Below are 17,385 nucleotides of genomic sequence, written 5' to 3' on the forward strand. Positions count from 1 at the left end.
GTGTCATCTTGCGAGGAGGCGTTATATGGCCAATGAATATTCAATAGCAAAAAAAAAACAATCATATAGATTGAATTTGACTACGTATCTCCTAATGAAAGATTATAGACCGTAATGAATATTGACTAGCAAACGGCCAATCACAGGATGAAAGTATTGCATGTACATAGTATAAAGTACGTCGGAAATGGAGGGGGGAATTTACCGGAAACCCCCTATCATTATTTTGATGAATAACAATTGTATTATACTATAATTATGATACTACCTGTCATACCCTGGATAACATTACTTTTAAAAAAAAAATTTTTAAACCAGGTCGAACTCTAATATTTTTTAGAGTTTGATATCGTTCTTGCTGTACTCATTAACGTTTATTGCAACTTCTTTCATTTTTCCTTAACAGAACGACGAGGGGTTTGCGGTAAACATTGTTTTTGACGACCTCTACAGTAACACAACCAATAAAAAGATGATGGTCATTGGAGGACTACGGAACGAGATCACCGAAGCCGTCTCAAAGCCCCTCGTTTTCTGGGGCGTGGTCCAGGTAAGATTGTAACCATGGTAAATCTTACACACTCTTAAAATGTTGGGCAACAATAATAATTTCCCCACAACAATTGGTTATTCTTTTTTAAAATCAAACTCTGGGTAGTTTTCGACCTATACTGTGTAGTTTTCACCCAAAGCACACATTATTGGTTTAAAACTACAGTTGGATAGAGTTTCAACCAATTATTGTGTGGACAGTATGTTGCTCAACATTTCTAAGAGTGCAGCAAAAGGGTTATCCGGGCTGAAAAAATTTAAATATATAGAGAATACAATTCTATCAGCTAAAAACAAACAAAAATCCAATCTAAGTATAACAAGCAATGAAGTTATTGAATTTCAAATGTTAACAATATTTTGCGAAACAGGTCATATGTATGCCGTCATGATCATGTACACAGTAAAAAAAAGTTGTTTAAAATTGTATACAACGCTGTTTACTATATGAACCTTACAGTAGTTTAACAATTTAAACAGTCATGCTTAAGTTAATGAAAATACATATTAAAAAGTTCACTTGCGTTGTTAAAGATTTTGACACTTTTTTAAATTTTTGAAATATCTACTGTAAGGTCCATATCGTAAACAGCGTTTTCATGGATATTTAAAAAAATTAAACCGCGTTTTTACTTTCTAATATTTAGGCAGGCATTAGCAATTTGATATTTTCCCATAAAATTGGGGGGTCACTTACATTACTGTTCTATTGTATGTAACATATCAGCATTGATTACCATAAGCTTCATTTAAATGCAGCACCAATGGTTGATTTTAGGAATTTGAATAGACTTGCATTTGATTTCAAGTGTCCTTCAACATTCCATATGACATTGACCTTGTGAGTTTGAATATTGTGACTGATATTATAACTATAACTAAAACATTTATAATGAATATCTTGATAACAATATTGGCAATTACCAAATCAAAGACCACAGGTTTCAGAAAATGACCCACAGTATCTTGGACGCCGTACTCTCTAAATGCAAAAGAGCTAATCCGGTCCTTAATCACATTCCTCTTAGAGTGAGACGAACTCACTCATTTTTGAGTGAGATTTGCATCTTTCTAGGGTGGACTTTACCTCTTTTTGAGTGAAAGTGTCTTGAGACCTAAGAGATGTTCAGTTCACTCCAAAAGGAGCTGTAATGCACTCTAAAAGGATGTGCAGTTCACTCCTATTGGATTGGTCGATACTATCACTCCAAGAGGAGTGTGAATAGGGACTAGATTAGCTCATTTGCATTTAGAAAGTAGTATATAGCACTCCTCCTAGAAACGGAATCACACGAATACTATTCTTAAACCTGCTGACCCGCATTAACTGAAGACTCGCTGAAATGAAAGGACAGGTGATTTTTCTTAATAACTCAACGCCTCGGGGCATGATAAACACACACATGAACCCGTAGCCGCTGCTGTGCATAAATCGATAACAAACGCAGTCATATTCCTATATATATTTTTTCTTTTACAAAAATTGCTGATGCAAGGCCCCTGTCATTATGGAAATGAAATGTGTTTGAAATAACAGCATGTTTCCTATTGTGAAGATTGATGCAAGTCGCGTTTTGTAATTAATATATACAGGCCCATTTTATGTTACTTTAGATATTGCTGCTTATAGGCACATGTGATTTGTGTTCGATGATGTCGTTAGATATATCAAAGGGATCAAGGAAGTAATGGTTCTACTTCTCAAATTATTAATTCTTTGAAAAAGTTGTTGAAATTTCACTGAAATGTCATAATTAATGTCATTAATTAATCTTAAAATATCCTTAAAAATTGACTTACTGAAGCTTTTCGACATGCACTCATTGGAGTAACCCATAAATGGGTTACAAAAATATACTATCAAGTTTTATATCAGCTGTTAATATACAGTGCGTATCAAACAAAAGTTTACACTTTGAAAAAGCCCTGAGAATTAAAAAATATAAATCATGTGGGTAATTTTTTCACATATAATCTTTGGTTTGGGTCTCATCTATTCAATGAAAGTAAAAGTTTTGACAGAATGTTACACTTGAGAGAGCACTGTCCATTTTTATAAAGCTCGAAAAAAATATGTTTGCGCAGAAATGCTCGTTTTCACGCTGTCTCAAGGGGAAAGGGCGAAATCAAGATTACCCTGCGAAATATTTCTCATACATTTCCCTTGCATTTTTAGTCAATTGAAATAAAATCGGATACATTCAAGCATTTTTAAATAATTTTGCAACCCAAATTGAAATTTTAACACTTAGTAAACACAACCTTTACCCTTTTTGTGCCAGCTGGATCTGAGGACATAACTAAATCTGAACAAAAGTTTATATCAGACATCTCCGGCATTTTTTCACTTAGTTTTTATCATTTAAAGTGGGTTTACATTTCATTTTTCATTTAATACTTGTTTCTCCACACTTTTTCCAAGCTTGACAATGATTAACGAAATGAAAATCAAGCCTAAGTAATTTCATGTAAGTCACAGCTTAGTGTAAAGCAAATATCGCCACGATGGCCTCGGTGTGTGGGGGAGTGGGGTGGGGCGCAATGCACTCTTCGAAGTGTTTTCGGTAAGGAAACAAGTTAAAAAGGGTAAAATATATCTTCAAATCAATATTACTAGCTAAATTCTACGTGTTCTTCATGATTAAGGTCTACTTTCATTCGCATAACTATTTCAAAGTTCTGCGCAAATCATTTTTCACTAACTTTTCAAAAGTAAGATGTGCTCACTCAAGCGGAATTTTTTTTTCGACAGTTATATCGTCATTTGCTTAAATGGATCTGTACCAATGTTAAAATGTGGAAAAATCTTCACGATATTACAAATGTATAATTTTACAGGATTTTTTCTAAGTGTAAACTTTTCTTTGATACGCACTGTAGAGAGGTTGAATTACATGCACTAAAATGTCAATTTTCAAACTCTAATCCGCAAGAGAAAGAATTGAGTCTAGCTTTAAAGAAGTATATTTGATTTTAATGATATATTTTTCGATACATGTATTACGAATATATTAGCTATTCATAGAAGCCCTATCTATCCTTGAAAATCTTTGAACTGTCTCAATTTCTGGAATTATCCTTGAAAATCTTGGACGTGGTAAAAATCCCTTGAAAATCCGGAGAAATTGGATTGCCGGAAGGGACAACGTAGAAAGAGAACACAGTAAATTAACTTTGTGAAATGAAAATAAAAAATGCATTTTTATGCACCTTCAGTAATCCGGCTCTCATTCTCAGTTGTCTTAAATCATATTAATGGACCCCCCCCCCTCCTTAAACAGATATCCCTTACTTTCCGATGATGCCACCTCGGATATAATTATTTGAAAAGTCATTTAGAATAAGACTTATAATATTTATGATAAAGTACAAGTAAAATTGACGAGTAAACCCTTTTCAAGGCATCTCGTTCAAGTATATTAATTGGCAATTTTCTGAGGATTAGTAGATAACTGCACCACAGTTGGAATATGATACTAGACCGAGTTTCCTACTTTCTTTAATGTTCAACACAATATCAAAACCAATTGCTTTCAGGTACCTGGATTTTCCTTGTATTAAGCTAGATATATTAATTTGCAAAGTCAATATAATATGCCTGTCATTATTTTATTTGCTTGAGACGGCTGCATTTGTTTGACAATTTACAACAAAACGATATTATAAAAAATGTATTTTGAAGATCAAACAAACTTAAAAAAGATATCGAAATACTAATGATGAAAGCCATAATGTTATCACCCTTTTTTTCATTCAGATCACCTACGGATCTCATGCTCCATCGCTGTCTTCGGGTAACCCGCTTTTGTTCCGAACCATTCCGTCAACAAATAGTTACAACGATCCGCGGATTAAAATGTGTATGAAGTGGGAATGGAAGAATGTCGGCATCCTGGGAGTAAACAGTCTTGATAATATCGCCGTAAGTATATTTATATATTTATTTGTATTTACCCATAGGAAAACGATATTGGTCGGAAAAGCTTTTAGATTGACTATCATGTTTGATCAATTGTTCTAAGTTATACTCTTGAGGGGGGGGGGGGTGGAAGACAGACTGACAGATGAAAGTATAGATAGATAAAGAGTAAGCGAGAGACAGAGGGGAAAGATGGAGAGGGGGCGAATAGAGGTAGCTGAGAAAGGAAACTAACTATATATTGAATAGTTTGCATGACAAGGCAAAAACAAAAATGGTCTGGAAAACTTAAAAAGGTATGCACTGTAACAATAAACCCCCATCCTTTTTACGTGTTTGTACTACACAGAAAATGAGTAACTGTACGTATCGGTCATTCGTCTTATCTTGATCAAGATCCCTAGATCAAAGGTCCTACGATTTTGGAGGCAAACCATGATTCGATAACTTCAGAAGAGTGATGATGATAGTGATGGTGATAATGACAACGATGCTGCTGCTGATGATGAAAATGATGATAAAGATGATGATGATGATGATAAAGATGATGAGGAAGATGATGACGGTGAAATGTGACTGATGATGGTGCCCACGATGACGGTATATAGTACTGAAAATTTAGTTGGTGATGGTAGTGGTGGTGGTCAAGCTGGTGATATAAACTGTGCTTTGGTGGTGGTGTAGGTTGTGATAGTGATGGTCAATATGATGATGTTGCTGAAATTGTCTTTGTGCGTTTTTTTTTTTTTTTGGAGGGGGGAGGTGCTGCTCATAATAACATAATGCAGCTGGAAAGTATTTGGCGTTTTTTACGATTTAATTTCCATTAGTGTGCTCGGAGTAAAATCGGATTAGTGTTTGAAAGTTTTATCCGCGCTCCATCCTAACCTCGTATGCGCAGAGTCGTGCCAGTCCGTTGGCATTTCCCGGTGGTCGACACCCTGGCTGCAGTGTTTGTGTCGGATCGAATTTATTGGGATTGAAGGGCGATTTAGGAGGGACGAACTTATTCCTGCGTCGAGGCAAGCCCTACCTGGGATTTGATCAGGGCGGGAAACGCGCCGCGGATTTAGGTGTCGAAATAATTTGATCGGAAAGAAAACTTAAAGCGAGCACAATCGTCTTCCTGTCTCCATCTGCTTATGCAGTGTAACTCCAGAAGGCAAATGTTTTTTGGAGGTGGCATTGATCCATGTTGATCTGTTATATGCCAACGCAGTTCCTTGTCATTTAGCTTCTTAAAATCCTGGGATGATGTCCCCTCCCCCCCCCAAGAAAAAAATGCACACAGATAAATAATAAAGCAAAAATAACTCCCTCGCCTGATCAAAATGCGCTGTGTTTATGATATACTGTATTATTTCAATTGGCACAATACGGCGAATGCACATGCTTGACATTTTGTAATGGGCTTGGGACTGAAAAAGTAAGTAATAATGCTGATTGAGTAAAATCCAGTATTGCATTTTCACAATCGCGCACGTCTGTGATGGATTTACGGGCGCGCACTCAGACATGCGTTGGATCACTTGAGAATACGAATTGTGACTTTGCCGGCTTTCCATAGCTCTGCAACATGTTCGCAATTGGCTGGGACATGTTGTTTGTTCTCAGTAGGAGAGAATCAGTGCTCGGAAACTAATCAAAACGACCCCAAGATCTTGAGGTAGAATAATTCTGGAATCAAACCCTTCCTGAGAGAACATGAAGTGGGATGCAATTACATGGGAATGAAATAAGAAACCTGAGTTTGAAAATCAATGATTTATTCATGAATGAATCGGCGCCTGCATGTTATGCTCCACAATGTAATACCGATCCTTTGTCCTTTAGGAGTAGACAGAATCCACTGATTGACTTGAAAAGATCAAAATTTTCATATGATATCTGAAAATAAGCTCCTTTCTCATGGATTATTTTGAGTGATTTGTTTTGGGAAATGAAGAGTTTTTTTGCAAAAGAGGTTAGATCCCCTTTGGACCATTCCAAGAAAATCATGTTTTTTTTTATTCTGCCATATTGCAATATTCTTATGCCAAACTAAATTGTCATAATAAACTACCCTACCATCTGAACATAGAATTGGATATCAAAGAAATCTGCCTGTCTTCATATTTTGTTAAATAATATTTTCCCCAAAACTTACCTTTGTGGATTTAGCCATTTTTGCAAACAAACTGAAATGGATTTAATCCCTTTTGAAAAAAGGGAATTTTCTTTGCCATATTTGTTCACTTTTTAAAGTGAATTTCAACTTTTCTTTGATATCGTCTTATAGAGCTACTAAAAATCTATAAATTTAGACAAAAAAAATCTAATTTGATGAAAAATGGATCTCAACCCTTTTGCAATTAAGCTCTTCAAATATATAAAAAAAACTCACATTTTAACTGAAAGTAAACACTGTTAGCAACCGAGCATTATTTCATGCCTTGTTGCTTAGAAAAAAACACTAAAAACGTGTGATTGATTTTAAGCGTATTCGTGGTATTGTAGATTGATATAGTAGACGCGGGAAAACAGCCAATAGAAGAATAAATAGACAGCGATATAATAGTTATTATTTTGGCGGTCCTTGATAGTCAGATCATTGACGGTCAAAATCATAAATGGAATGTTTGACTTTCTTCCATAATAAACAGGCAACTGCAACCAAATGATTTAAAATCGTTCATGATCAATATTAATTCCATTGTCATCAATATCATAATCATTTTTGTTAAACGATTTTTGCAATGCGAGGGCTTTCACAAAAAAATATCGGTACATTTTAGGACATTGTGCATTTAATTAACATGCAAAGTTTTGAGCAAGTGCCATAAGACTTTGAAACCAAGATATCTTTTCACCAAAACAAGCCCTATCATAATAGTCTGTAGACATATTATATAGAATAATTTTCTAACCTCGATTTCATAGATGAATAAAGATAATGAAGGAGCCCACCTCCCCCCTCCCTCAATAAAAAAACATTTACACTCACCCATTGTATTAAAGATACCAAAATCTGAAAACCACTTGTAATCATTGCATGGGAAAAGCAACTTAGATGATTTCTGTGAATTTAGCTTCCTGATTAGACGATTAGGTGTTTAACAAAACTATCCAGAATGCATAATTTTTCCAAACATGTAGAGGTAAAAAAATCCCCAGAAACAGTCATTACACGTTTGTAAAATATACAGCGAGATAACCACATTACTAAACCAAATCGGAGTCCAATTGTATGCCCGTAACACGTTTATTTGTGCGAATATCTCTTTTTCAAGATAAGCACATGTTATAAAGATGTATTTAATTCTTCTTTAAGGACTTTTTGAAACTCATTTTTAAAGAGACTACAATTTTATTTTTATATTAAAAAAAACCCTTCTAACAGGCATTTCGTCCCATTATGTAGGTATTTCCGTATCATCTTAATAAGTATATTGAATTTCCTTAATAATCTATTAAATTATGTATAGACCCCTCCTAGTTGGTTATGTTTCTTATTTGAAAGAAACAAAATCTTATTCACTCTCCTATCATGACGATTAATTCATTTAATTTAAATTTGCTTATTTTGACGCTTGAATATGTAGCCAAAGTAGGAATAGAGTCGACGCTTATTTGTCTATTTGCATAACTCTGTTGTAATAACCCATCGTTATTGATATATTTTTAAAAAGAAAAGCATACTGATTATAATTTCAAAGTATGTCACAGGTTATTGTTTCTATACAATTCGGGGTATGTACGGAGAATTCTAAACCATTCAAACTTTCCCTTTCTCTCCCTTTCCACCCCAGCTCTGCCTATAAGGTTAAGTGCCCGCCTGAGTGTTTAAATACATTCCATAAATTCATTCTCTCCCCTTTTGTCTACTTTCTTTAATAAAAAAAATTGGCTCGGTCCCATGCTTAGCTATTCATGTCACGCAATACCAGGAATGGTCTAGTTCTCTTAAAAACAGAAATTCGACAAGGGTCACGGCCAAGACCAATGTACTTGCGACCGCGAATCATAAAAGCCTCGAAAATGGAAGGTCTTTTCATGACAGTGCATACAAAAATATGAACCAACAAAATAAGGAATATCATTTTAAGTTGAGCCATGTTAGGTCTAAAAGGATTTAACAATTGACCGCAGCTAGGGTAGGTGACAAGGAAGAGATGGTGCTGGATGATCTGATAGTCCCTCTTTATGAACACGTTTTCATGCTAACTGAATATATTCTTGGCCTTCGATTTTGTCAATCAACGGTCAATTATTTTAAGCTGTCGTCTTAAAGGTAAATACTAGTTTTGGTAACGATATCAAAATGAGTTCGTGCAGAATCCAATGAAATGACCACCAAAGTGTCTGTTTGTATAAATAAAACGTATGTGCCAAAGGATTCTGGAAGAAATGGTGTAATTGCTGAGAAATCAGCAAATAAGCACAGGAATCGGGTAGAGCGTCGGGCCCGACGCTCAAAGCAATAATTATACACTGTCCCACGTGCGCTTATCTGTGTTGGGGAAGTTCAGTCTGAATATTTTTCAGCGTAGATTTCAAGATTTCACAAAGTTCAGTTTATGTAACTGTACCAGATCTAGATCCTCGATGATATACTGACAATGAAGCCTGGTTTTACAGACTTTCTCATGAAATCAGTGTTTACTGCAACTACTGTAATTTCTCTTTAAGTTTGAAAAGTCGAATTCGAATTAAAAAAACATCATATATCATTCCCTTAATATGAATACCCAAAAGGTGTGAAGTGTCGTTTAACGACGGGAAATTGTAACAAAAAAGCAATTATCTGATGATGTATATAGTAATATGCTGTCGAGTCTCACCAAATAAATCGGCTTCTGACCGTTCAAAAGTACCATCAATTTCGTTATTGTCGACAAAGTTGCGCAGTTTTCCAGAAAAGTAGAAGATGACATTTTCGCTCGTCAAAATTTTTATATTGTCTATTATTAATTTGAGCAAAATATTTCATTTTGCTATTTTTACATCGTCAACGTGTAGGAACAGAGCTTTACACCTCCTCCCGATTGTGAAGTAAGACTACATAAACAAGTCAGGTGGTGTGCTTTAGCATGGACCTAGTAGGTCCATTGCTTTAGAAAAGATGTAAACGGACTGATGATCCAATATTTACTTAGACTTTTTGATCAAAAAGACCGTTAAGAGATATCGGCCTTTCATTTTGACTTTCATATTTATTTGATATTCCAAACAGGTGGTGAACGATTTGATTACCAAACTAGACGAAAGCAATATCCATGTCATGGTCAAAGAGGCATTCAACGTCGACAAAGACATGGAGACGATGTCGCAAAATATCGCCCAATCTCTCAAGTATCTGAAGGTAAGTGTGTGCGAGAGCGTGGGTGTGTGGGGGCATTGTTTGATGTCTGTATGAGCGAAGACAATTATTGCTCCAACAATAGTCCTCGGATATCAAACATTATACTACACCCACACCAACCGAACCGACTTCAAACCGACCGACGGTATATCATTGAAAATAACGTAACTCAGTTTGTCAGTTTGGGGTCGACTATGCCTGTGTGACTGTCGCATTAGACCTAAGAAGCCTAATCGCACAGAAAGGGGGTGTTGGAAGAAAATATTTGCAATCAATCGCAAATATTCTGTTGAAATTTTACAGATGATTGATCACTTTTAACTTTAGCAAATCAGATTACAATCCTTGTTTCATGGAGCAGATTAGCAATCAACCGCAAATTTGCAATAAATTGCACGGCATATGCTTGATTTCGGGAATGAAAATAGACTTGCAATTGATCGCAAGTTTCTTGCAACGCCCCAGTAGCCATATTGTTTCAACGTTCAGAGCTCGGGAGAACGAGCGGAGAACAGTGTCCTCGGACGTATACCACGGAAATATTTCCGTGACGTATACCGATGGTATAGGGATAACGGGAGAGGGCGTGTGAGTGTGTGTGAGAGAGAGGAATGCGTTAACGTGTATTTGTCTTTCGTCTTTTACGTGTTAACGTGTCTTCCGTCTTCGATGCATTAACGTGTCTTGTGTTTCATGCGTTAACGTGTCTTTCGTGACGTCTGTTATGCGTTGTAACGTGCGCATATATTTTGTATTTTATGCGTTAACATGTTTTCGTGTTCGACATCTCAACGTATCGTTTGTCTTTGACCTGTTAAAGTATCAATTTTTGTTCATTTGATTGATAAATTGAGATCGCACAGGAAAGAATTTTACCCAACAACAAATTTTCAAAGAAATATCAGACGGGACTGTGTTGGTACCCACAAATCCCGATTAAAGTCGAATGACGGAAGTGCTGCCACATCAGATTCCGATGCTTTTGTGAGGTTGGTCGCTCAATCCCCACATTACTTATGTGCTCTATGTGCCCATTCAAAAATATACCTGCAATCTTCCTCTTCGTACCCATCTACTGTTTCACAATATAACCTGATAGAGCGTGTATAGTTCTCATTTATCATAGATATGAAAGGACAGGCACGCTCTGGAGAGGGCCCCGAGAGGGCCGAATGCTGGAGTTTGAGTCGTTATAATGTGCGAGTGGTTCATATTGACTAGAATGTATTTGGGATTAAATATCGTGAATATGGCATGCTGACCATGCGGCAGCAATATTTTTTTTAAAACCTGGATCGATATACATGATATAGGAATACGCGAAGTTAAGGGGGGGGGGCAAGCAGAAATAAACAAATCACAGGAAAAAATCAGACAAAGCAATCCTATACAATCTCAAGTCTTATTTTTAGTAAAAAGAAAAGAAAAATAAATAAAACTGGAGTTACCGCTATTGGGAGCATGAATCACCATTCACGTGAGATATCAAAACAATAATGGAGTGCAAACATATATTGCATTATACAATGTTGTAGTTATTCGAGTACATAGCCAATTTTAACATACTCGAAAAATAATCGTGAGATTAAGCACGACATTACAACAAAAAATGGAAATTGTAGCCAAAAATACTATTCCTCAGTCTTTTATTTTTTCATTTTTTTTAACGAAGTGAATGATTAAAAAGACAAGTTTGTCACTTTTTTTACCTCTGAAAGTGGTTTTTCACCCTAAATAATTCAGGTTAAACTTAAGTTCAAAGACAATTGTGATTATGACTCATTAAAATCTTAATACCGGGTTGCTTGACCACCCACAATTCACAAATGACTCAAGAATTAGAAAATAGCCTTCGAATAAAGTTTAAATAAACTTTATTTTAAAAACATTACTGAATCTTTTCATAACAAAATTAGTGAACAGTCTTTACAAAAATCAATAGAAAATTACATAGAATAATGGAAAAATTCCAAATTACCAAACAAGATCCCTCTCTTAACCCAAAATTGATGATATTATGTCGCGAGTGTTTTTTATATCATAATGATACTGTCGAATCTCTAAAGTGTTCTAAATGTCTCTTCAAACAGTCACTAAGACTTCGAAAGAGGTTTGGAGAATCTTGAAGTTGAAGGACTAGCTCCCCGAGAGCTACCGCAGAACAAAATAGTCAATATTATGTGTTACATTTTTCTCCTTACATGCGGCGACGAACTGAAGACGTCTATGGAACGCTACCTTATTCGGAATCTATGAAGTGCCGTACGCTTCTGTTTGTAGAAATATCAGTATCAGGAAATAACAGTAACAGTAGTTACGCAGTAACCCGGAAGACCAATAACGTAGTAACAGAAACGTCGTAGTAACACTGTAATGTAGTAACTCGGAAGACCAATAATATAGTAGTATACACCGCAATGTAACGGCTGAAAAAAGGAGACACCCAAAATTATAAGAATACATAGGGTCTACATGTACATTAAAATATCAACTTAACAGTCGCATAAGTTTAAAGGCCATGCCCTAATTCATATAAAACTCCTATATGACTCTTTGTCAATCAATTCAATGATGCGTGAGTTAAAGACATAAAAATATCATATCTCTGCTAGCACTTGTATTAAAAATGTAAGACATGCCTATGCTCTTAAAACATTAACAAAAATGCACTTGCTACTCTTAAGGAGTATATATCCTTTCAAAAGCAAAAGCTCACAAGCTAAATAACATGTTAAATAATTAAATTTGATATTTTATATTAAATGAGAGAAATGCCTCTTATATCATCATGGCAATAAAGTCAAACTGGTTCACTATATTCATTCTATGAACTTGTCAAAATAAAAGTAACTTACTGTCAGCAAATCTCGTTAGCACCTAAAGGGGTATAACGGGTGTGGCTACCCGGAGCTACACCAGCTCATAAAACAGGTCCTCTCAGAAGGAGAGCTGGCTCCAGACGGATTAAATCACGTTGAATTACAACAGAGCAGAATCAGTCAAGCCAAGAATACAAAAGAAAACACCTTAAGTGCATGCCTAGCATTGCAATATACAGGAGGTCTACATAACACCTCAAGAAGGAAAGCTAATTATCATAATAAAGGCTGCCCAACTAGACTACAAAATCAGACTCTGCTAGCAAAGATAGGGAAAATAATCAAGATTGTGACAAAGTCTTAAAGGAGAATGAAACTCTTGGAGCAAGTTAGCTTTTGTGAAAGCAGAAAAATCAAAGAATAAGATCAGCAAAAGTTTGAGTAAAATAGGACTAGCAATAGAAGAGTTATGAGCATTTGAATGTCGAGATCACTAATGCTATGGAGATCCTCTCATTGGCAATGCGACCAAGATCTATGATGTCACAGATGAACAACTCTCCCCTTTTGGACACTGAAAATATACCCCAAAACATATCTTTTTGCTCATTCTAATCATATGACAAACGATTCACCAATGATATAATGTTGTGAAACCTATGTACTTGTCCTCTCATAAAGAGAACACCTCACCTTGTGATAGACTCTATAATAAGTGAGAATATAAGTGAAATAAGTACTAAAGTAATGAGGGAGTTGTACGTGTGTGACATCACATATCTTGGTCGCATTGCCAATGGGAGGATCTACATGGCATTAGTGATCTCAATATTCAAATGCTCATAACTTTCTTACTATTCATTCAATCTTCCTCAAACTTTCAACAATATGTTTCTTTGATTTTTCTCTTTGATATGGATTCAGCGGGTTCCAAGGGTTTCATTCTCCTTTAAAGGATCATGTGGTAATTGAAATAGGAACAGCGTTGGTGTTGTCACCATAAAGATAAATGACATGTTTTTGAGCTTTTTCAGATAACAGTGTGTTTACCCTTACGATAGACTGGACTTGAACTGAGTGCCAAATTATATTGCTAAAGGTTCATCGATTTTGTTTTCTTATGTGTGGGCGTATTTCGATTATATTGCGGTAAATTAAGTGATGTGTATTGATATTTTGGAAGAATAGCAATGTCGGCGCACTAACAGACAGAAAGATTTTATCTTTTTTTTTACTTTTTTTCTGAACAGGTCAAAAATAATCTAAAAGCACAAATTCCCAAAGTACAATTTGCGGAGAGCAGAAAAAACACACCATCATTGTGTTGCTTTGAACTGTGAATTCAATACCGATTATGTTGTGGAGGGGGGGGGGGGGGGGTCAACCATAACCAAAATCGATTGCCTCACATTTGTAGTGATTTTCTTTTGAATAATAAGTACCATATTCTAATTACTTCTATCATGACCGTATACTCATTGTTTTCATTCTCACTCTGCTACCAATTTCAGTACAAGACTACATCCGCATTTTGGAATTCTACCTCCACATTTCCATCTTCCAGGAAAAAGTATTTATAACGAAATAATAGAGAAATTAAAACATTTACAAATTTTGTTCAGATTCTAAAGCATGACACACAATTAAGGACAGCCCAAAAAACGAATCTCGTACAAAAAAATGAACTTATATGAAAGATGTAAATGAGATCTAAACACTGAAAATCCCCATTTAAATTTAAGAAAGCTATATAAAAAGGGAATATGCGTAGGAGGCCATTATTTTCTGATAATATTCCTTTCATTCTCTGTGAGAGCTTTCAATGAATTTTAAAATATTGTAATTTTAAAAACTATATCCATTCATTTATTATGGTCTTACCGCTTGCGGTGTTTTATACGGAAGAAAATCATCCCGAACACTTTATAATGGTGGTTATAAGCTAATAAGAAAAGGCGATCCGGCTTCTCTGTCATAAAACCGATAAGGAGATAATTTTTCATAAAATGCAATCCTTATAACCAGGGGCCGCGGAACCCTGGGGCTCGAATATGCTGCAGTCCCCTCCAATACTTTGTTTGGACAAAAATTTGTTTTTCTTTCGTTTAGCTTGACAAAGGTTCATAAAAGTTAATAAATCCGACACTCATAGGAATTGTCATTCTGATGCAATAGCATTTTTTTAAACTTGTGATTTTTCTGATATTTTCTACTATTTTCTGAGCGGTAGGGGGCGCTAAGTTACGATAAACGCTGATTTCAAGTTCTTCAAAATATTGAAGAATATACCATTTTCTCATAAGCTTAAATAAATAAAAAACAGACAGAATTGCAGTGACAATTGTTATTTTTACTTTTACCTCGATAATCTTGAAGGAAAATATTTCCCGTGAAACAAGTATATTTCTTTTCAATAAACACACAATAGTTAACAACTACATCGGGGACCATACTCATGTCGAGTGGAATAGAGAAATTATCGTCCTTGAAAGCCTTTGGTTACGTTTGTGAACAGAAGAGAAGGCACGTAAAAAGGAAAATGCATTCCTTATTTCAATAACATGATTTCAAATCGCAAAAAGCGATGGAAGTGTCGTCTAGACTAGGTAAAAGATATCCAGTCCTTGACCTATAATCAAATATTAGTTGAGTAGGACGATATTTCATTGCTATTTTCTAGATTCGTTAACGATCTAAAAAAAATAATAATGATTTCACTCCTACGTTCTCTCGAGAATATGCCCTCTTTTTTAGCAGGGCTCAATGACACAATCCGGTCTCACCGGGAGATATTTCATTTTTGTTTATACTTTTTGATGTTTTAGGGAGGGGGGGGGGGTATTCAAATACATCAGGGTATTACAAGTGCACACTCTAAAACACAGAGGGTGGTATGAGTGAAAGGGATAAGGAGTTACGGTAATGCCATCGTTCCTTTTTTTTAATCATGTTTTTAAACTCTGTTACGCCCCGAACCTTTCAAAGGGTGATACATCCCTTTCCACCCTTGACCCTTTTTTTTTAGAGTACTTTGAGGTCAGAATTAAGAAAAATGAAGGGTGCAAGAACGTTAGAACAGAGGATATTTTTTCAAAGAAAAATTGAGATGAGATTAACTTAACTATATCAACTCCCTATCAGGAATACAAGAGTATTGACAAGTATATAAATTATAAAAAGAATGGAGAGAGTAAAAAAAGATAGTACACATAGGATTGTTAATATTACAATGGTAAAAATAATAATGATAATGATAACAACAATAATAATTACAATAATGATAATGAAAAATTATGAACACAGTAGCATGGATCTTGTTAAATTAACACTTTACTGTCAATTCTAATCTTAAAATCATTGGAAAGTAAATTTCATTCTGAAATAATTTTAGAAAATGAATTTTACTGTACAATAGACACTGGGTCCATCCCGCAGCCATATTTTAATTATTTTTGTTACGACGGAGAATCCCTAGCGATTAATACCTCAGTCACATTTGCTCTATATATGCCGGCCGTCCGGCGAGTCGAAAACAGCCGTTTTATTTATTTTTATTCAAACACCCTATATGTAGCTATTGCAAAAAAATGTTAAAACGGCTGTTTTAAACTCGAGGTACGGCCGCCGTAGAGCAAATGTATAACTGAACTGGTTGGGAGAATAGGGGCAGTCGAATGCAAAATGGTTCTGACATCATCTCTGAGGAATTCCATATTTCTGCTAAAATTATGATTAGTCACGTGTCGGCTCATGGCCAATCCAAGAGCAACACATTATTAGTAAGGGGTAGGTAGGTAATACACTAACGCATTGACATTTTGTCGAACCTGGGATGCTAGATCTTAATAAATAAAAACAGAGAAGAAGAATGGCAGAGACAGAGCGGGGCGAGAGAGAGAGAGAGAGGGTGGAGGGGGTATAAGTGAGGGAGAGGGAGGGAGAAGTAGAGAAAAAGGTGAGAGAGTATACGATAAGAGCCATAAATATTTGTTTCGATGTGGTTTACCTTCTCCTGAGACAAAAAGGAGGCTCTATTAGATAATTGCAAAATGTAATCAAGTTGATTTGACGCTGCAAAACCCCAACAGCGTTCAGGGAATAAATGCAGTAGCAATATCACACACCTTGGAAAAGTTTTAGTGTTTGATTGATTTTCCTGCATCTGTATTAAAAAAAATATATATAATAATTTTACAAGAAATGGTAACGGATATTTTGTCTGTATGCGAGATAACCTTTTGTTTTCTGGGCTATGGAAATAAATTGTTACATACGAGTTATAAGGCTACATTTGGTTTCCGGCGTCACAATGTCAAATGGATGTTTATTCATAGGAGGAAGTATATACATTGGTTGAATTAGTAAGTAGAAATAAATTGCATGCAGCGGTATACGTTTAGATGCTCTCAAAATTGCTAACTTTGCCACTTCATAATTATTTACATGTTTAGCTTTAACTGGATAAAACATCAAACTCAAATGAGTCGAATTATCTTATTGAGTCGAATAATCTGGTCTGTCTAACTTTCTTTCAGGACAAGGATGTGCGCGTCATCATCGGAAATTTTTATCAGAAAGAGGCCATTCAAGTTTTTTGTGAGGTAAGGAGAAACATCGAATCACAGTGGAATCATGATTAATGAGAGTTTAAGATGTGGGGAAAGATTAAATCAATAACATTGAGTTATGGGGTTCTTTCATGATGTATGCAACAGTAAAAAAAAGTCATACTGTCAATATTTTTTTTCTTCAGA

The 17,385-nt window shown here is 35.4% G+C and overlaps 1 protein-coding gene across 1 annotated transcript in view; it reads left to right on the top strand.

The window, feature by feature from the left end:
* The first annotated feature begins 404 nt into the window (after positions 1 to 404).
* Positions 405 to 17,385, top strand: part of LOC129261351 (gamma-aminobutyric acid type B receptor subunit 1-like) — a 54,216-nt gene continuing 37,235 nt past the window's right edge. The window contains exons 1-4 of the mRNA XM_064099525.1: positions 405 to 550; positions 4,310 to 4,474; positions 9,684 to 9,812; positions 17,167 to 17,232. Coding sequence (XP_063955595.1) covers positions 473 to 550; positions 4,310 to 4,474; positions 9,684 to 9,812; positions 17,167 to 17,232 — 438 coding nt within the window. The 5' untranslated portion in view covers positions 405 to 472. The remainder of the gene's footprint in view (positions 551 to 4,309; positions 4,475 to 9,683; positions 9,813 to 17,166; positions 17,233 to 17,385) is intronic.

This window comes from Lytechinus pictus, chromosome 5, assembly GCF_037042905.1.
Source record: "Lytechinus pictus isolate F3 Inbred chromosome 5, Lp3.0, whole genome shotgun sequence".
NCBI classification, from domain to species: Eukaryota; Metazoa; Echinodermata; class Echinoidea; order Temnopleuroida; family Toxopneustidae; genus Lytechinus; species Lytechinus pictus.